We start from the raw sequence: 21,785 nt of genomic DNA, 5'->3' as shown, positions 1-21,785 counted from the left end.
TACCTGATTCTCTTCAGTAGGCAAGACTTTAAGCATATCACTGCTATTCAAGTTTTTGTTCTACCTGTTATACACACCACCAATACCAGATGGCACAATCTCCTTGTGCCTTTCTCTGATTCTCAGAACCTGTTGGGTGCCACTCACTCCTTGGCTTGACTCCTTTGTGGGAAAAGTTAGAGTTCATACCCTTCTGAGTTACAAATGTCTTATGTGTGATCAGATCTGCCACTTAACCTCCAATCTACTTAAGAAAATTCTCTTAGGTGTTGCTTCAATTAGCTCTTCCTAAGTACTTAATCAGACTAAATCAATAAACAAAACATTAAAAAAATAAGTAAAAGGGGCATTGTTCATATATTCCATTTAGTCTCTTGACCTAGACCTTCCTTTTGGAACTGAAATCTGACTTTTTCTCATCTCCCAGCCCTCGGACAAGAGCTGTCCTGAAAATTTGGTTCTCCTTGTTTATAATGGGAGTAAAGGGAGATTGTTTTTATGTTCTTATTTGTTTTTCCTAACACCTAACCTTTCCTGGCATTTAATAAATGTTGATTTGAACTAATATTCCCTAGCTCTAACATATACTTTCCATTGATACAACACAGGAAACAGAATACTCTTGATAGTCTTTCCCAAAGGCCTTCATGACTTTGGCAACCATAGTAGCACCAGACACACTTCAGTTCTCAACACACAAGGTCTCAAACCCCTCATTTCATGTTGACCTTCTTCCTCTCTCTTTCTCTCTTTCTTTATTCTGGAGTAAAGTCTATAGTTTTCCCAGAAATGTAGCCATTATCTAATATGAGAATCCCTTCAAAATCAAATGACAAAGGGGACAAGAGAACTATTCCTGTTTGGCATCATCTCCATTTTTTTCTTTCAAGTCTTTGAAAAAATGCACACACTAACAATGTCTTTTACTCTTCCCCGTATGTATCTCTTGGCTATCATACTCATATTGTTCTTATTGTTTGTCCTTTGATCTTGAAGAAGACCATGACTTCAGGGAAGTGATGCTATGACAAGCACATGAATTGGATTTGAATGAGGGGTGCTGTGCTAAGTTACCAGCCTCACTTTCTCCTCCAGAGTCATCTGGGTCCAGTGACCAGATAAGAATTAAGGTAATTGGAGATGGTACTGGATGTGTGGTAGTCAGGGTTAAGTGACTTGCCCAAGGTCACACAGCTAGTGTCAAGTGTTTGAGCTCAAATTTGAACTCAGGTCCTCCTGATTCCAAGGCTGGTGTTCTATCCCCTGCACCACCTAGCTGCTCCATCATACACTTGAGTAGTATAATAATAATGATTCCTGATATTTGGATAGTGCATTATAATTTTTATTAATAAATTTGGTTTTTAAAAAGGAGCTAAACATAAATATACAACTACTAATAAAGTGTATTCCCTGGAAAAATTAAGCACGTAGCATAAAAGTGTCATTTACCATTGATTAAAAGACATCAGGACAGCTAGGTGGAGTCTGACCTGAAGATTCATCTTCCTGAGTTCAAATCCAGCTACTAGTTGTGAGATCTTGGGCAAGTCATTTAACCCTGTTTGCCTTGATTTCCTCATCTGTAAAATGGGTTGAATAAGGAATGGCAAACCAATTCAGTATCTTTACCAAGAAAACCCCAAAATGGGGTCAAGAAGAGTTGGAGAGGATTAAGTAATTCAACAACAAGAAAAAGAATTTTCATATATATATATATATTATATATAATATATATATGTCACCTTGAATTTCATCCTTTAATGTCTTCATTTCCATAGGTAGAGTCTGTGAATATATTCTGATTCTTCTATCTTTGCTTAGCAACATTTTAGATAAATCTTCCCATATTATTTTGATTCTTCATATTTATTATCCCCTAATAATCTTCTGTAGTTTCCAAAACACTCTCACATCCATCATTTCATTTGCTTCTTACAACAAAGGTAGCTGAATACTGACCCAGGTGAAACTCTGCATCAATGGAACCTGAGGGTTCCCACAAATAATCCATTTAATAAAAATATATTCAGATATCCTCAGGTAAAAACTATTCCCAAGAAGATGAAAAAGTAATTCAGACAGATAAAAACAGATAAAAGCCCCTAGCAAGGAGGTTAACAGTTGGCAAGAAAGTTCCTAGAGGGAGCCCTCTGCCAATTTCCTAAAAACTGGTTTACACTACTAGGCCCCAGATCAATCTACCTGGTGGCAAAGTTAGCCCAAATTACTCCAAACCTTCGACACAACTTCCTTGTTCCAAACAGTTCAGGCTGATTTTGTGGGAGAGAACTTCCCTAGTTCTGCAAGCATTCATTGTCTAATATAACTTCAACGAGTAAAGGCTATGATTAGGAAATTGGGGAGATTGAATTTAAACCTAGTTCTTCTTGCTTCTGGTCTGATGTCCAGAATACTGTCATGTAGTCTATATACAGAGATGCTTATATATTATACATGTTCCAGTATGAACTGGATAAAATTGAGTTCCCTAATTTGTCTGCAGCATAGGGTGCAAATGTGGTTGGTACTTTACTAGTTGGCACAGAAGCAGATTACTTCTTACTGAACATCATGTTATAGCTTTGATTGTTTTGATTTTAGCACAATAAGGAAGGAGGGTTAAGATAAAGTTGGAAATATAGATCGAGACTATTACCATAGTAGTGATAAAGGTTTAAGACTTAACAAAGATTTCCAAATTTCAGAGCCTCAGAAAAATAGACTGGAAGAGTCAGAGGTCTAATTTCATCTCTAATGAATGAAAAGGGATCTATAAAATCTAGTCTAATAACAATCTTAATTTTACATATATGGGGGGCTGTCATGTTGAAGAAGGACAACTTGTGCCTCAGAGGGAAGAATTAGGAGGAATATGAAGGTATTATAAAAGGAGAAATGTAAGTTTGCAATAAAATTTTTCTAACATTTAGAGCTATCTAAATAGTACATATAATTTTCCTTTTTTTTTGCAAGGCATTGGGGTTTAGTGACTTGCCCAATGTCACACAGCTAGGTAATTATTAAGTGTCTTAGGTAATTATTAAGCGAGGTCACATTTGAACTCAGGTCCCCCTGATTCCAAAGCTGGTATTCTATCCATTACGCCACCTAGCTGCCCCCCATATAATTTATGAAAGCATTTCAAATGGAAATAAAGCTCTTGTAGTGACCAATTTCTAAAGTTGGGTATCCAACATCTCTACTCAACTCTCCTATTTAGAACCATGGCATAATTGCTCTCCATTAAAACATTAAGGATGGTATGGATAAAAGGCACTGTCTAGTTGGCTTATGAAGTGTCTATTTAAACTTAGATGAAGTCAGTGATGCTGAAAGGTTCTTATTAGCCACTTATTAGGGATCTTTACTAGGCTCCCTTCCCTTCTAGAAATGTGAACTCCACTTTTAATATTTTTTTAGGTTTTTGCAAGGCAAACGGGGTTAAGTGGCTTGCCCAAGGCCACACAGGTAATTATTAAGTGTCTGAGACTGGATTTGAACCTAGGTACTCCTGACTCCAGGGCTGGTGCTTTATCCACTATGCCACCTAGCCACCCCCACTTTTAATATTTTTAAAAATTCCTTTTCATAAAGTTATTTTTGTACCATCAAACTAGGTCTTCTGAGGTGAATATACCCCACAGTGAAATGGGTTGCTTCGTGAGGGAGTAGGCTAGCCTTCAATAGCACATTAAGCAAAGGCTGCATTGACTTATTGGCTGAATATATTAAGCATGGAAGAGTTCACTCAGCACTGTGGTCATGATTTTCACTAAACTTCCATCTAGACAGTGGAAGATTGGAAGATTTGAAGATTCTTCCACATAAGAAAACACTCATATCCCTTTTCTAAGTCTGCCCCAGGAAACACTTAAGTTCTGTCATCTAGTTGATTTGCATATGACAAGGTGTCAAATACTTTCATCCATTCTGGTTAAGCCTGCTAGATGCTCTTTTCCCTAGTTATACCTCTTCTAAAAGATGGCACCTAGAAGGGAAAGGAAGAAACATTTGTTAGGCGTTGTACAAAGTGCTTTACCAATATTATCCCATTTGATCCTCATAACAACACTTGGGGGGGGGTAGGTGCTATTATTTATCCATTTAACATTTGAAGAAACTGAGACAGAAAAGTGACTTGCTCAGAGTCATGTAGCTAACAAGAATCTGGGCTTGATTTGAATTCAGATCTAATTGACTCCATGCCCAGCACTGTGGTGCTGTTATTTTGTTGTTTTCCATCATGTCTCTTCATGACTCCTTTTGGGGTTTCCTTGTCAAAGATATTAGAATGATTTGACATTTCCTTCTCCAGCTAATTTTACAGATGAGGAAACTGAGGCAGATAGAATTAAGTGACTTGCTCAGGGTCACACAGTAAATGTCTAAGGTCAGATTTGAACTCAGGTCTTCCTGATCAGCTCTGGCACTATATCTCCTGTATTATATAGCTGCTTAGACAGGGAGCACAGAGATAGTAAGTGAATTGTCCAGAACTACATAGCCAGTTTTTATCAGATGTGAGACCTGAACCCAGGTCTTTATTATTATTATTATTATTATTATTAATTTTAATTACATGTAAAGATAATTTTCAACATTGTTTTTTGTAAGATTTTGAGTTCCACATTTTTCTATCTCCCTACCTTCCAATGACAGCAAGTAATCTGATATAGGTTATATGTGTACAATCATGTTTAAATTTTCATATCAGTCATATTGTGAAAGAAGAATCAGAACAAAAAGGAGAAAATCATGAGAAAGAAAAAACATAAAACCATTTTTTAAAAAGTGAAAATAGTGTGTTTCAGTCTACATTTAGACTACATAGTTCTTTCTCTAGATATGGTTGGCATTTTCCATCACAAATCTTTCAGAATTGTCTTTGTTCACTGCATTGCTGAGAAGCTAAGTCTATCGTAATTGATCATCCCAGTGTTGCTGTTAATGTGCACAATGTTCTCCTGGTTCTGTTCACTTCACTCAGCATTCATTCATGTAAATCTTTCCAGGGAACCCAAGTCTTAACTGCAAGACTGACTTTCTAAGCAATTTGCTATGTTGCCTTTTGTGCTAAAAAGATTTTCTCTCAAATATGAGGTATAATCCAGGAATTCTTAACCTTTTTATTGTCATGAACCCCTTAGGAAATCTGGAGAAACATATTATCATCTCTCAGAATAAATGTATAAAGAAGATGTAGGATTACAAAGGAAACCAATTATATTAAAATACAGTTATCAAAATGTTAAAAAAAAATCCACAGACCCCCCAAATTTACAAACGAAGGAACAATGGGACTGGGAATCTGGAGATTTGGGTTCTAGTCAATTCTTCCACTACCAGACTGTGATTTAGGGCATAGTATTTAAACATGGTGCCCTCCATTTCCTCATCTATAAAATGGAGGGCAGCAGATTGATCCTGTGAAACCTAGGGTGAGTCCCTTAACTTCTCTGGAATCCAGTTTCATATGTAATTTAAATTCAGTTTGTCTCTTCCAGTTTTGCAATCCTATAATTTCATCCTCTGTGGTGTTTTCTCCTTGTATCAAAGTAACCTAGCCATAGTGCTGTGACATTGTCTTACTTTTTTCAGTTCATTACTTTATTAATAGTTAACTACACACAGTTCATTACTTTATTAATAGTTAACTACACAAACAGATACAGAGTTTTGGGAACTGACTACTGATATAGTAAAGAGAGGCAGAAAATGACTGTTGATCAATTAGCCTTTTTAGTTACAGTTGCTTCTGAAAACTTCATCAGGGAATTAGCTTCTAAAACTAAGGTCAATGTACTTAAATTTTTTATTCATTGCTATCTTTTGTTTTCACATAAGCAAAAAGTTTCAATCACCATCTCCCAGAAAACCATCCCATATAAAAGATGCATATTAAAGATCAGATGATTTCATACCAGATCAGTATATCCTGATGGACTCCTTGAAGCCTACTCAATTAACAAGCATTTTGTTAAGTGCCCATCCTGTGCCAGGCACTCTACTAGGAGATAAAGAAGACAAAAATGAAATACTTTCTGCCCTCTGTTTAGTCAGGAGGGGAGTCATAGGGTAATGAATTCCTTGTCACTCAAGGTCTTCAGCAGGGCCTGACTACTCTGAAGATCCTGTGGAAATAATTTTTACATTGGCTAGAGGCTTATATTTATGGACCCTTCTAACTCTAAGAACCTATAATTCTCTGTTGTGCCCTTCAGTATTTTTCAAGATTCTCTAATGCCAGCCTAGATCATTGTTCATGTTATAACTATTTTTGGTAATGAAAGTGGTTAAATTCACAGCTTACAAGGACTGTCTCTGATGAGAATACTTTTCTGCAATCTGATAGCAGTAGCCACTGAATTCACTTTGCCTTTAAAAAAAAACCACCCTGATCATTAACTTAATGTGATTTAAGCAAGAAAATTTAAAACAGCTTTGCAGAGTACAATATAACATGTGTAGGCCCAATTCAAAATTGAACTGCCAACTTTAAATAGAAAACAAGATCTAGTTACCATCACCCCCCCCATAAATGGGTCCGTAAAAACATTTATCTGGCAATAAAATAATTGACAAGCAGTTTGAGTGTAATTGTTTTTGGCAGTTGGAAATATTTCAATTAACACGCTGTAAAAGCCACGCTATAATAAATGTAAAACAGGCCAATGAAATAAAGCAAGGATCTGACTTGGCTAACTAAGGTGAAATCTAAGCTCAAATTACAACTCCTATCCCTAAGTCTTTCTACAGGAGGTGTCAGGGCTACTGAATATTTAGGTGGCTAGTGAACATCTAGAAAAGCTAGTCCTCAATTCCTGAAAAGCTGTCAGTGACTTCCCATTACTTACTGAATAAGGTTTAAATTCTTCAGGAGTCCTGAAAAAATCTGGATTTATCTCCAACCAAATGGAGAACAAAGGTAGCTTTAGGTGATCTCCAAGGTCTTCCTGCTTGAAATCTCTGACCTTGGAAGTTATCATGTTCAAATAGATCATAGAAGGAAGAAGGGAGGGAGGGAGAGAGGAAGGGAGGAAGAGAAGGAAGAAAGTAATGAAGGAAAAGGAAAGAAGAGGAAGGGAGGAAAGAAAGGAGGGAGGGAGAGAAGAAAAGAGGAAGAAGGAAGGAAAGGAAGAAAGAAGAAAGGTAAAGAAGGAGATAAAGAAGGGAAGGAGGGAAGAAGGAAATGGAGGTGGGAGAGGGAAGGAAAGAATGAAGGGAGGAAAAAAGGAAAGAGGAGGGAGGGAGGGAAGGAAAAAGAGAGAGGGATGAAGAAGGAAGGGTAGGAAGGAAGAAAAGGAGAGGAAGGAGTGAAAGTAGGAAGGGAAGAAGGAAATGGAGGAGGCAAGAGGTAGTGAAAGGAGGAAGAAAGTGAAGCAATGAGGTAAGGAGAGAAGAAGGAAGGAAAGAAGGGAAGAAGAAGGGAAGGCAAAGAAGGAAGCAGGAAAGAAGGTAAGGAAGGAAGCCTTTATTAAGCCCCCTACTATGTGCAGTCCCTGTCCATAAACAAATACAAATATAATCTCATTAAATTTTCACAATAGCCCTGGAAGGTAGATACTTTTATTGTTCCCATTTTACAGCTGAGGAAGGTAGGACCCTGAGAAGTTAAATAACTGACCCAATGTCACTGGGTAAGGTAGTAAATGAAGAATCATGACTTCAGCAGGCATGTTTGGATTTGATATTCTTTCTACTGAATCACACTATCTTTATTAACAGGTTCTTTTCAGTCAATAAATATTTATTAAATACTTTCAATGTTTGAAAGGATGTCATGGGTAAAAAGGACTGTACTTCATTTGATCTCAGAGGAAAGAACTAGAATCAAGAATGGAATCAAGAGTTAAGATTAAGGCTTGATGCATGGGTAGGACCTCCCTAATAATTAGAACTTTCTGAAAGTAGAATGGGGTTGATTCAAGAGGTTATGGGGTCTCCCTCATTGGAGGTTTTCTTTTTATCACATAGCAGGTGTTTAATAAATATTTACTGATTGATTCATCTCCAGTATCTATCCTATTCTCCCTATTCACACAAGTACCACTTTGTTTCAGGCTAACATTTCTTCTACCCCAGACTATTTTTTTTGAAAGATTTTTATTTATTTTGAATTTTACAATTTCCCTCCAATCTTACTTCCCTCCCTCCACCCCCCCCCCCCACAGAAGGTAGTCTGTTAGTCTTTACATTGTTTCCATGGTATGCATTGATCTAAGTTGAATGTGATGAGAGAGAAATCATATCCTTAAGGAAGAAACATAAAGTATGAGATATAGCAGAATTACATAATACCATAACTTTTTTTTGAAAAAAAACAAATATAATAGTCTTTGGTCTTTGTTCAAACTCCACAATTCTTTCTCAGGATAGTAGATGGCATTCTCCATCGCAGATACCCCCAAATTGTGCCTGATTGTTGCACTGATGGAATGAGCAAGTCCATTCAGATTGATCATCACCCCCATGTTGCTGTTAGGGTGTACAATGTTCTTCTGGTTCTGCTCATTTCACTCAACATCAGTTCATGCAAATCCTTCTGGGCTTCCCTGCATTCCCATCCCTTCTGGTTTCGAATAGAACCAATGGTGTTCCACATTGTAGTGGCTTCCTGAGGGATCTTCCAGAATCAGTCTTTTCTTGTTCTAATCCATCCCCTGCAAGCAGTTAAGTTGCTGGCATTTATATAGTACTTTAAAGTTTGCAAAATGTTTTACATGTATCTCTTTCAATCCTTATAACAACCCTGTGAAACAGGTGCTTTTTTGAATGAAGATAATAAGGATTACAGAGTTGGAAAGCTAGCTATTAAGTGTCCAGGGCAGATAGAACTCCAGTTTTCCTGATTCTAAGACCAGCACTGTAGGGTTTAGCTGTCTTAGACACAGTTACTAAAATGATTTCCTTAAGGGCAAAGGTGGAAATAAGTCTGCCATATTCAATAGACTCCAGTGGTTTCTTTAAAGTGTACTTTTCCTCCCACCCCAACGCAACGTTTCTGTCTTTTAAAGCCCCTTACAACCAGGCCCCCAACCTACTTTTCCATCCTCGTTATATATTATCCCCCATTCCATACCCAATGGTCTAGTCAAATAAACTTTTCACTTTCTCACAGACTCCCATCTTCCATCTCTGTGCTTTTGCTCACTGGCCATCCCTGTGTTTAATATACTACTCCTTAGCTCTACCTCATAGAATTTCGTTCTTCCCTCAAGAATCAGCTTAATCAGCACTCTTTCTACATGAAAACTTTTCTTATCTTCTAGTGCTAGTGTCCTGCCTCCCTAAACTAACTCTATTCATATTTCATTTAAAATATTAATTTCATATATTTAATTTATGAATTTTATTATTTGTGAATGTTATTTAAAATAGGAATTTCATTCTTGAATTCTCTTTGTGAATTTTATTTAAAATAAGAATTTCATTTTATTTACTTGTGAATTTTATTTAAATCATTAATAGAGGTAGTTTAGGAAAGAAAGATAAGAAAAGGCTTCATGCAGAAAAGGCAGTGATTGAGCTGATTTTTGAGGGAAGAAAGGAATTCTACAAGGTAGAGGTAAAGCAGGATAACCATACACATATGCACACATCCCTGATATCTATCCCAATAGAGCATAAGCTTTCTGACAGCAGAACTTGTTTCATTTTTATCTTTGTTTCAGAGTAGACAATTATATTCCTTTAGATCAGGTAATGCAAGCAGAGGCTAGATTTTATAATAGGGATTCTATGGGGGATGTCATTTGTATTACCTTTGAACTAATATGCGCCTTCCAACCCCAAAATTCTATATCTCTATGACCAAAACATAGAGCTGTAGGCTAGATGATAATAGTCAAATAGATTCAGAATTGACCAAAGGATAGTAAATAGTTTGAGGTTAGTCCAGGAGGTCTCATGACTTAGTCACTTTTTTAGGTTTCAGCTATCAGTATGCTCATCTCTGGTTCTCTGAACACTAGGACTTCTTTTTACAGACTCTAGCCCAATGTATGTAAATATTGTAAATATTCTTGGCATTTTCTTGTTTGGTTAGACCATCTAAGGGGATATGGGGATTCCTTTCAGGCTATTCCCCTATCTTGAATGCCCTCCCTTATGTTACTTTTTTTTTTAGATTTTTTGCAAGGCAAACGGGGTTAAGTGGCTTGCCCAAGGCCACACAGCTAGGTAATTATTAAGTATCTGAGACCGGATTTGAACCCAGGTACTCCTGACTCCAGGGCCGGTGCTTGGTCCACTATGCCACCTAGCAGCCCCAATTATGTTACTTTCTTAATGGAACCTTGAAACAGTAAATACTCAGTTAATGTTTGTTGAATGAATAAGCCATAAAAACCTATTTACCCAATCTTCTGTAATAACAAGAATTGTCATTTCATGAGATTCTAAAAAACATTTTAGCTTGCACTTCAACTTGTTTTGCAGTGGAAAAGGCATAGAAAAATTCTTGTAAGAACTTGATTAGCCCCTTCAAATTAAATCCGTGATATATTTGATTCTTGACAACTTCTATGCAATAATGAAATAAGTGAGGGTAGCAAAAAATGTATTTTAAAATATGCTTCAGGAATTTCGAATAAGAGACCAGACTTAGCTGACTACATAGAAACCTCACCCTATATATAATGAACATTTTACTTAAAAAATTAGAAAGCATTAAAAAAGTTAGAAAAGCATTCAAACAGAATCACAAAAATAAAGTCAATTATATTTTAATGGATAGGAGATTACTGATATGAATGTCATACATAAATCAACTGACTATACAAAGATCAACAACCTCTTAGAACATTGATCAAAATAGACCAAAAGCTAGAAAAAAAGAATAAAACTGAGAAAAAATGATATACAGTTAAAAAAAACTCTTACCTAGCCTATTTAAATTATTCCCCTTCTCCTCAAATGAGAAATGCTTACAAAAAGGACATAACCCCCAATTATAACAAATTTTCTGAAATTTATTGAATATATAAATCAATCAACATAACAAGGTGACTCAAAGGATTTTAAAAAAAATGCCCGAGAAGCAGAGAAATATGACAATCAAAGACAATGCTGGATTAAAATAAAAACTTGTCTGTAAAATCTTATATGAAAGATTTTGAGCAATATTACCTCATAAAATGCCAAGAAACATTGGAGAAGATAAGTTTAAAGAAAGCAGCTTGAGAAATAAACTAAACAATATGATTCAGAGAGCATTTAAGGATGAAACTGAAAGGATAATGAACAGATTAAAAATGGAAAAAAATCTGTAAATTTTTTTTATAACATTGTTTTTAACCACAAAGGACAGTGGAACCACCACAGTCACAGATATCCTTTTAGAGGAAGTGGGAATTGCACTGATGAGAACTAAGATATGAAAAGCAGTTGAACTAGACCAAGTATACACAGAGGAGATCTATGCTGGAGATGAAACAATTTTAAGGACATTGAGGAATTGTTTCCCAAAGTATCTATAAGAAGGAAAGATAATAGAAACGTGGGGGGAAATATCAGATATTATTGCAAAAAGGGGAACCAATTAAACATTAATAACTCCTAACCCGAATGTCTACTTTCTCATCTATATAATATTTTTATGAGAATAATTTTCACACACATCAAGGGCATCAAGGTTATTAGAAGAGAACAACAGATGGGTTTCTGAAATATCCCACAGCAGACCATACCTTTGCTACTATGTTTTAATTTAGGGAAAGATATACAGTGGTATCTGGAACTGACTTGTATAGACTAGAGAGGTTAAACATTAAATTTCTGGTGCCTGCATTTACACCTCAGAAATTGGCAGATGCCACAAATTAGGGCTTGCTTTTTTGTTTAGTTGACTGTCCAGATTAGGATATGATGGAGAAAAAATTAATAATGTAGTTAAAATTTAAATTATGTCACACATAAATTTTTTTTGAGAGCAGTTGTTAAACATTTATGAGAGCATTCCCTGGTCATGCATAATAAAGCCAGGAATGTCCCCTTAGCTCTACCATTTGTCCTGGTTCAAATTCATTGGAAGCAAAGGCAGAGACGTATTTAGGAATAGAAAGGAATATCTAATATCTCAGAAGTTAGCTGTGTAACCTTGAATAAGTAGTTTCATCCTATTTTTCTCAGTTTCCTTATCTGTAAAATGAGCCTGGAGAAGGAAATGAAAAAACCACTCCAGTATCTTTGCCAAGTAATCCCCAAATGGGGTAATGAAGAATCATACAGGACTGAACAACAACTGAACAGAAAGAATATCTAAACACTAGTAGATAGTTATTTGTAACAGAAGATTTTTATTTTCCTCCAGAGATCCTGGGTTGAGGGAATTTTGCTTAATTGTTGTTAGCTAATAGAAATGGCTATGCTATAGTGTCCTATCAGGGAGAAGTTATAGCCTAATCATATTGAGTATACCTAGCCCTGAGATCTAAAACTGGGGTTCATGATTTACCCCAAAATGCAATATAGTGTCAATTTGTGGTTTTCTAAGTCAGTGTGTGGAATCTTTTTTTTTTGTAGGATCAATATTCAGGTATTTATTTTGATTTGGGCAGCTAGGTGACACAGTGGATAGATATAGTGTGGCTCTTGGAAAGAAGATTACTCTTCTTGAACTCAAATCTAGGCTCATACTCTCAGACACTCCAGTCATTTAACTCTTTTTACTTTAATTTTCTTATCAACAAAATGAACTAAAGAAAGACATGGCAAATCACTGGAGTATCTGTGCCAAGAAAACCTCAAATGGTATCATGAACAGTCAGACATGACTAAAAGAACTGAACACCACAATTATCCCTCACCTCCATTCTTTTCATTCAGTGTCAAGCAAACAAGCATATAATAAGTGCCTACTGCATACCAGCACTGTTCAAAGCACTGGAAATAAAAATATAAGCAGAAAGAAAAATCATCCTCAGAGAAGGAAGGCCCTCATCATCTTTTGATTAGATTGCCACACTAGCCTCTTAACTAGTTTCTTGACCTCTAGTCTATTCTCTCTAATCCAGCCTACATGTAGCTGCCACACTGATATTTCAAAAGCCCAGGTCTGATAGTTTTCTTTAGAATAAAATACAAACTATTCTTTGGGACCTTCAAAGCTTGTTAAGGTCTGCCTTCAGACCACGGTCAATAGGGTTCTTGCCCACTGTTCAACTTCACACACTTTTTGTTCCAGGAAAACTTCCTTACTGTTCTCCAAATGTGACATTCCCTAATCCCATCTCTCTGCCTTTGAACAAGGTGGCCCAAATTCCTGAAATGCTCCCATTCCTTAATCCTACTCCTAGAAACCCCAGTTTCCTTCAGTCTCAGTTCAAGAGCCATGTCCTACTGAAAGCCTCTCCTGATTTTCTCCAGTTGCTAGTGCCCTTCCCCAGATACAACTTTTTATTTAGTTTCTGTTTACTTTTCTTTGTTCAGATGGTTTCCCTCATAAAGGAACATAAGTTTCTTGAGGGGTGGGTGGAGACGTGTTTCATTTTTGTCATTTGTGTCTCCAGGGCTTTGATTTATGCCAGACACATGGTAAGAGTTTGATAAATACTTGTAGAAAGAGTAAATGAAAAGAGAAGCAGTGTAAAGCATAGTAATAAATATATTTATTATAAAAAAAGATTATTCACCTGGTGATAGTGATGGTCACCAAGGGATGACCAATAGAAAGCCTGCATGATTTTATTCTATTGTTCTTTCTTCTTGGAGAGGACCAATGACATCATGAGGGTGATACCTTAACTTGTGTGTTAGTTGGATTTAAGTGTAGAAGAGTTGTGCAAAGTCATCAGCCTGTCTTTTTCCTCTGGAATCATTGAAGTCTAGTGGAAAGACAAAAGTCAAGACAATTAGTGATAGCATGGGATGACTTTGACCTTTCTAAATTAAGGTCCTTGTATGTTTCATTGTTAAGCAAAATGTATGAACAGTTGTACAGGTTGGGTAGGCATGACTATATGAAGATCCTTTGGAAGGGACATTCAAATGGATTGGATCACAGACCCATTAAAATATTATAGTCTATATCATCATGTATGGAAAATTAGGCCCAACCCTTTATTTTACAGATGGAGACCCTTAGATTCAGGGAGATAAAGTGACTCTCCTAAAGCCCATAAATAATCAGTGGTGAAGCCAGTAGAATCTATGTCTACTAACTTACAATTCCCTACATTCTGTGGTCTCTAATTCAAGTAACATGTATATTTGACCTTGGAGTATAGTTTGCTGTGTTCTTGTAGATTTTCCCCACATTACGTTTCTGCATATGTTTACTTTCCCTTTACTCGCATAAAGTGGGTGGTAGAAGAAGGCAGCCTGAGAGCATAAAAAATGATGGGACAAAGTAGACCTGGGCAACAAAACACAAGCTAGATAATATGTGAACAATCCCAAATTCATAGAATTACAGAGTGTTAGAGAACTGAAAGGAACCTTGGAGTTCATTTAGTCCTCTAAAAGGAAATAACTAGCCCAAGGTCACCCAATTAGTTATGACTGGACTGAGCTCCTTCTGATACCCCATTTAATGTTCCATTTTACTGCAACCTTCCTCAAGCCACTCCTCTTTTACATTTTTCATTTGACTAAACAAATTATTCACTGTCCTTGCTGCACACTGACCATAGACAGTACAACTTCCTAGTATCCTATACTCAGAGTCTCATCTTCATCCCCATAAAGTGACAAGTCTTTTAACCAAATGTGAAAATTTCACTGGATTATGCTAGAAGTCTAGAGTTCTGCCTGCATTCATGAACCAACAGTAATTAATCTCTCAGCCCCCAACATAGACAAACAAAAAGGATTGTGGAATTGGAGGAGCCCATTCATAATGATGTCTCAAGCATACTGGAGTAGGGAAGACCAGGGATTCCAGTTGCCAATACCCCCCCCCTTTTTTAATAAGTGTGAATTCTGCCTTCCTGCCAAATTACCTGTAGTTCATCATCTTCAATTTGACAAAATTACTTCCTACATAGATGGGGCTATCTTTTTGCTTTTCACTGCAACTGTATAATATATAGAATATGGGATAAAGAGAAAGAGTTTAAACCTTGCAATATACTACTTGTGTAAAGTCAGACAAGCTCTTAAGTCCTCTGGGTCTTGTTTGTCCAAGGTAAGGAGATTGAACTGGACACAATTCAAAATGGGGGCCACTAAGCCATACCAAAGGATCTCTATGAGTCACATATTGACTTAGTTTTAAATGTAATATTATTTATGCTTTGTTGTGTTTTATTTAGTTAAATATTCCTCAATTATATTTTAATCTGGTTTTGGCTCCAGTTAGCCATGTGCTTAACGGCTCTGAACTAGAGTACCTCCAGGGGCTAACTCTAAATCTTTAATACTATTATCTTTTGATTATTTCTCCCCAATACTAACCACAGATACCTCTCTGCTAACACTAGACAGGGTTCCTCCATTGTCCCCAGAACCTGCCATGTTTAGTTGGTTCTCTAAATTGATAATTCTGTTCATTCTTCTTGGACTACCACTTGACTTCATTTCTACCAATTCAAATCCTACTGTCCTTCAGGTCATTTCTTCTTCTCTTATTGATTCCATTTATGTTCATAAGCACCCATAATTACATTTGTAATCCACTATGATCTCTGGAATTTTGTGTGTAAAGTCTTATCACTTCAACATGATTTTAATCTTGAAAGGAGAGATCTTGTCATAGCTCACATTAGCTCCTCCCCTGTCCCAGTGCTAAACACATTCTAGGAGCTTAACACATCCTTGTTGAATTGAATTAAATTGAAAATGCAAAACACCTGACACTAATCTTACTGGTTGCTCTCCCTGTGTCAATTGGGTAAACCTGGAACAGATGGCCTTCAAATAAAGTACCCTCTTTGACTGAAGCCAAAAGCATGTGTAATCTCTTAGGGAATTGTTTTATGTGATTTTTAAAAAGTGGTATGTGCTTTGTCTAAAAAGCCTCAGGGCCCAAGCATAATAATATCATTTTCAGCATTACCATGTTTAGGTCAACTTATTTTCTTTTTCTGTTCTTTCTTTAGAGTGGAGGTCCACCACCAGCTACCAGGGCAACCAGAAAAAGAGTAAGTAACAGCTTCTTGGCAGAGTCTTTTGCAAGGTTTAAAAAAATTTCCATCTGGGAAAGAGAAAGTATATTGCTATTTGTACTGTAATTTACTGAGAAAGTGTTGACATAGTTTTCCATTAAGAAGGGAAATAAATGAGCAAATTTGAAGCTAAAAATGGAAGTTAAAATTAAAGTACATTTAAGGTAAGTTATGAATTAGAAAAAACAAACTCGTGTTCACAATCTGACTTTCTCAATCCAAAATGAATCGGCCACATACACTAGATAAAATGTTGGGGTCCTCATAGATTTATGGGAGAAATTTTGTCCTAGGGGCTGTTGAATGAATGAATAATGAATGTCCTCCCCCACTCCTCTTCCTAGAGGCTACTGGACACTGTGAAAAGCAAACTAGACTGTTAAAATCTTCTGAGCCTGAAATGACTATACCAGTGAATATAGGAGATATTCTTAGGGCATGAGTACCAGAGGATTGGGACTCTTTCTTTTTTTTTAAATAGTATTTTATTTTTCCCCAGTTATATGTAAAACAATTTTAAACATTCATTTTTAAAACTTTGATTTTCAAATTCTCTTCCTCCCTCTCTACCCTAGCCCCTCCTTGAGAAGGAAAGCATTTTAATATATCTTTACATGTATGGTCATGCAAAACATTTCCATAATAGTCATGCTGTAAAAAAAAATATAGACCAAAAAAACCCCTCAAGAAAAATAAAGTTAAGGGGCAGCTAGGTGGCACAGTGGATAGAGCACTGGCCTTGGAGTCAGGAGTACCTGGGTTCAAATCCAGCCTCAGACACTTAATAATTACCTAGCCGTGTGGCCTTAGGCAAGCCACTTAACCCCATTGCCTTGAAAAAAAAATCTAAAAAAAGAAGAAAAAAAAAGTTAAAAAAGTGTGCCTCAATCTGTATTCAGACACCATCAGTTCTTTCTCTGGGCATGGATAGCATTTTTCATCATAAGTGATAGGAACACTTTTCCTTGTAGTTTCAAGATATACTACCATTGTGATTACTGATGGAAGATATAGAAAAAAAGACCTCAAGGCACCTTTGGCCCATGCCCCTGAACCCCAAGATGAGGGACACCTTCCAGTATTGATGGGTTACTAACCAGTGAACTAGAAAATAATGATGAAGGAAATATCTAAAAAGCTTCAGTTAAACACTCCTGATGTAATAATCTGTTTGCACTAGAGATTCAGGAACCAACAGGGATTGTAACCACCATATAAAGTCTATGAGGAGCAAGCAGCATGATGCAGTAGATAGCATGTTTCAAAGTCAGGAATACTTGGTTTCAAATTCTACCTCTGATACAGACTGTGTGACCTGCTGTCAATTACAATCTCTCACTGATCTAGGTGGTTCCAAGAGAATAGAAGTTGCAGAATGGTTGTTGATCATCGATGGTAGAAGGAGTTTTCTTAGTAGGCAATTCTATACCAATGAACTCACAAATCTGAACCAAAAATATAAGATAAAGGATTGTTGCCCTTCACTGGATGCATGCTCCGATTGGTTTGGATACTTATTCCACAGTACATTTAAAAGTCCATCATGAATCTTTCTTGTATCTACCAGTAAATTCTCCATAAAGAATTTACTTGGGATACTATAGCCTTTATTTAAGTTATTTTTAAACATTCTGTAGGGAGCAGTGTAGGACTTGGCCTGTTCCTCTATTATCTCTCCTTTTCTTAACATGACTGACCCATGTCCTGTTCTAATGGCACATTTTTAGGATGATATTTTTTCTTGTCCCTATTATAATGTAAGTCACATACAATAAATGGTAATACCTTGCAACCTCTTTATATTTCCCATGAATCTCAGTGATGCTTCAGGTTTCATAAAATTTGGGGGGTTTTAGATTAATATTTAGTTTATTTTATTAGAATTTATTTTAAAATTTATTCATTCATTCCTTTATTTAAAAAATAAAATTCTGACATTTGACAATCACTTGATTCTCTGGGGGAATCAAAGTTAAACAAATAACTTGCATTTTATATGTTTTCCTGAAGGTGACAGTTAAGCTCTATCTAAAAAAGGTAAATAAATGCTTTCATTCCACAAATGTTTATTGTACTAGTCATGAGGCACTGTTCAGGTGATGTGGAAAGATGCAAAGATGAGTACAATCCCTCAAGGAGCTTATGATTTACTAAGAAGATTAACATATACATAGATATCAGCAAAGATATCCATATATTTTACTATCTAGTGAAGGTGATTAATCATCTAAAATTTATATACTAAGAAATAAAAGAAAGAATTGAATCCAGAAAGGATGACCACGATGTAATATTTTAGCAGGATCTTGAGGGATACATAGGATTTTTATAGTTAAAGATCTTAGGAGAGGATTTCCCAAATGAGCAAATGCAGAGGCAATAAAATGTGAGGTCTGGGTAAAGGTAACCAGTCTAGATTATAATAGATCACAAGTGATATGAATAAAAGTTGTGGGGAAATTGGACAAGGTAAGTTGGGACCAGGCCATAGAGGCACTTTAATGCCAGTGTGAAATTTAGGAACTTTATTTTGTAGACAGTAATGAGTCAGTAAACGTTTTTGGGCACCAGAGCTGTGTTTTAGTGTGGAAAAAAAATCATCTGGTATAGCAGTGTGTAGGATAATTGAAAAGCAAAGAGACTAGACGAAGGGAGACCAATGGCAACATCATCTCCATAGTGCAGATGTAAGATTGTGAGGGTCTATCCTAGGGAAGTAGTTTGGGAATAGATTCAATAGAGATGGGTTTATTCTAGAAAAGAAAATTTAGCCAACCTAAAAGAAAAGAGACCTTTTAGAGGATGAGAGCAAAATGCCCTGGCCATTATCAGAGAAAAATCTCCCCATTTTTGCCAATGGCTTGTTCTGTTGCCACCACCCAAGGGATCAAGGTGTAGTCTCAACTTTACCTCATCCCTGTTATATGCCCTATCTCTAATGATGTGTCATTCATATTGGATAGACCTCTGACCTGGATTAAAATCATTGATACTTACTAGCCATGTGTCCTAACTCTTAACCTCTTGATGCCCCAGGTAACATTTTTTTAGAACTGATTTAGTATTTTATTTTTCCCAATTATGTTCAAAAACTATTTTTAGTATTTAAAAAAATATTGAGTTCCAAAATCTCTTTCTCTCTCTTTCACCTCCCTCATTGAGAAGGCAAGCTATTCAATATAGGTTATACATGTGTAGTCATGCAAAACATATTTCCCTATCCGTCATTTTGTAAAAGAAAACATGGACCAAAAAAACTCTCTAATCCCCAAGAAAATAAAGTTTAAAAAGTATGCTTCCATTTGTATTCAGATTCCATCAGTTTTCTCCGGGGATAGATAGCATTTTTCATTGTAAGTCCCAGGTAACTTTCTTAAGACTAAGTTGCAGAGCAGTTGCCAATCAGATAAAGAATTTCCTCTCCAGGAGTTTCCAATGAAATTTCCGTCAAGGGAAAAAGATACCTTCTCTCATTACTCTTCCACCCACTAAAGTCCTGTAATGCCTACCACACCAGATTGTTGTGACGTTCAAATAAGATAAAGTATGTAGCATTTTGAAAATTTTAAAGCACCATGTAATCGTTGCTGTCATTCTCTTCATATCAGCCCATTGCACCCTGCAATGTAGAGTGCAATAACTACTTTTTTAATTACTTAAAGAATCTTAGAATCTTAGACTTGGAAATGACCTTAATGGTGATCCAACTTTCATTAAGATGATGGAAACTCATTGCCTTTCAAAGCACTGGTAGAAATTTAAGATTCATAACATATTTTACAAACATACCTATTATCTCATTTAATCCCTACCATAACTCAGTGGTCCCCATTTTATAGATAAAGAAACTGAGGCTTAATGATATTAAGTAATATAACATTCTCAGAGTCACACAGTAAGTATCAAGATTTGAATCCAGGTCTCCCAGACTCTAAAACCAATAATCATTTCATTGTACTGCACTGACTGTCTCAAAAAGTTTTTTTTTTAAAAAAAAAGACTATTTAAAAGTGAAGTTAAAGCTAAGCATTAGGGGCAACTAGCTGGTGCAGTGGCTAGAGCATCAGCCCTGAAGTCAGGAGAATCCAAGTTCAAATCCAGACTCAGACACTTAATAATTACCTGTGTGACCTTGGGCAAATCATTTAACCCTATTTCCTTGCAAAAAACAACAAAAAACAAAAACAAAGCCAAGCAATAGCAATTAGTCGTTTAGTCATTTAATTTAAGAATCATCATAGGATAACAGATTTAGGGTTGGATAGCGACCTTAGAAGTCATTTAGTCCAATTCCACCATTTTTCAGATAGATAAAACTTTAAGTATTAAGTTTATCTGTCAGCTCTATATGCATACTGTGTCATGTGTTGCAAATACTGGCTGGAAATGAAGGCCTGGTTCCAGGCAAGAAAGCTCATCTATCACAACCCAGAATGATTTCCTGAGTCAGTATCCATGGTTGTGGAGTAGCAATGACAATGATGGCTAAGGTGTAGGAAGAATAGTTTGGAAATGGTGGCCTGAATGTAGGAAGAAACTAAGAGCCAGAACAGTTGAAGGATTTGCTCAAAATTACACAGTTCAGAGATGAGATCTGAATCAAAGACCTCTGACTCCAAAGTCAACATCATTTTCTGCTTGAACACGCCTAGAGATGAAGAGGTCACTTTATCACAATGCAACCCATTCCATGATTGAACTTTTCTAATTTTAAGAAAGTTCTACTTTATATTGATTTAAAAAAATCTGCTTTCTTATAACTTGTACCCATTATTCCTATTTCTGACTTTTAGGGCAAAGAATAATTACCTCTTTTACATGATGACCCTTTGATATTTGAATTTAATGAAACAGTTTCTATTGTTTCCAAACTTGGGGGTATGTATAAATATATTAAAGCTTAATTTTAGCAGCCAATATAGCAACAGAAAACTGGCTTCTCCATTTCAGTCTTTAAACTCTTTCCATAACTAATGGGCACTTTCTGTTATGTTTCAGGCTCTCTTTGGATTCCCTTTGAGCTACCTTATTCCTTAGGTTCTCCAGCTTAGTCCAAGTTCCACAAACTTTCTGCTTTTGTTTTTCTTTTTTTCTTAGTCATATTCATAATTGCTGCCCAGAGGCCCTCTTTCCCTGGCCCCCGTTGTTCTTTTCCCCCTCCTTTCTTCCATCTTATGTTAAGATACCTCTAGTCTCAGCCAATCCAGGGTCTATACCCTTAGGCTATATGTATAGTCTGGACTAGAGCTATTCATCATAAAAGGAACCAAACTCTGTAAATAATTTTGACTTTTTATGACTTGCCAACTGGGAAGAATAAAAACTTTCCAGAGAGACTTGAAAACAGATTTGTTAAAAACCAGATACTTACATTTCTTGTGTGCCATGGTGAAAAATCCAAAAAGAGAAAAATGTAGCAATTGGAGCTCCTGGAGAGTGTTCTGTGTCATAGATAGAATCCAGGGTAAGTTTTCCCATCAGGGAAGCTGACATAATCTCTTATTTTGGCATCATCATTTTCACATACTTCCAAATGTGTGTGTACATACATGCATATATATATATGTATATGTGTGTGTGTGTGTGTGTGTGTGTGTGTGTTCTATATATCTTCCTTCTCTCCATATTTTAGTTCTGATTTTAACTGTCGGGTATTAATACTTGTCCCTGATTACTTCC

At 36.2% G+C, this 21,785-nt stretch overlaps 1 protein-coding gene across 3 annotated transcripts in view; it reads left to right on the top strand.

The window, feature by feature from the left end:
• The window catches only part of DNAI1 (dynein axonemal intermediate chain 1), a 258,163-nt gene that overhangs the window by 22,570 nt on the left and 213,808 nt on the right, over nt 1-21,785 (top strand). For all 3 annotated transcript variants that reach the window (XM_074196569.1, XM_074196568.1, XM_074196570.1), the window contains exon 2: nt 16,041-16,082. In XM_074196569.1, coding sequence (XP_074052670.1) covers nt 16,041-16,082 — 42 coding nt within the window. The remainder of the gene's footprint in view (nt 1-16,040; nt 16,083-21,785) is intronic.

This window comes from Macrotis lagotis, chromosome 8 (assembly GCF_037893015.1).
Source record: "Macrotis lagotis isolate mMagLag1 chromosome 8, bilby.v1.9.chrom.fasta, whole genome shotgun sequence".
NCBI classification, from domain to species: domain Eukaryota; kingdom Metazoa; phylum Chordata; class Mammalia; order Peramelemorphia; family Peramelidae; genus Macrotis; species Macrotis lagotis.
The sequence above is the reverse complement of the archived record's forward strand: the minus strand, read 5'-3'. Positions and strand labels throughout refer to the sequence as shown.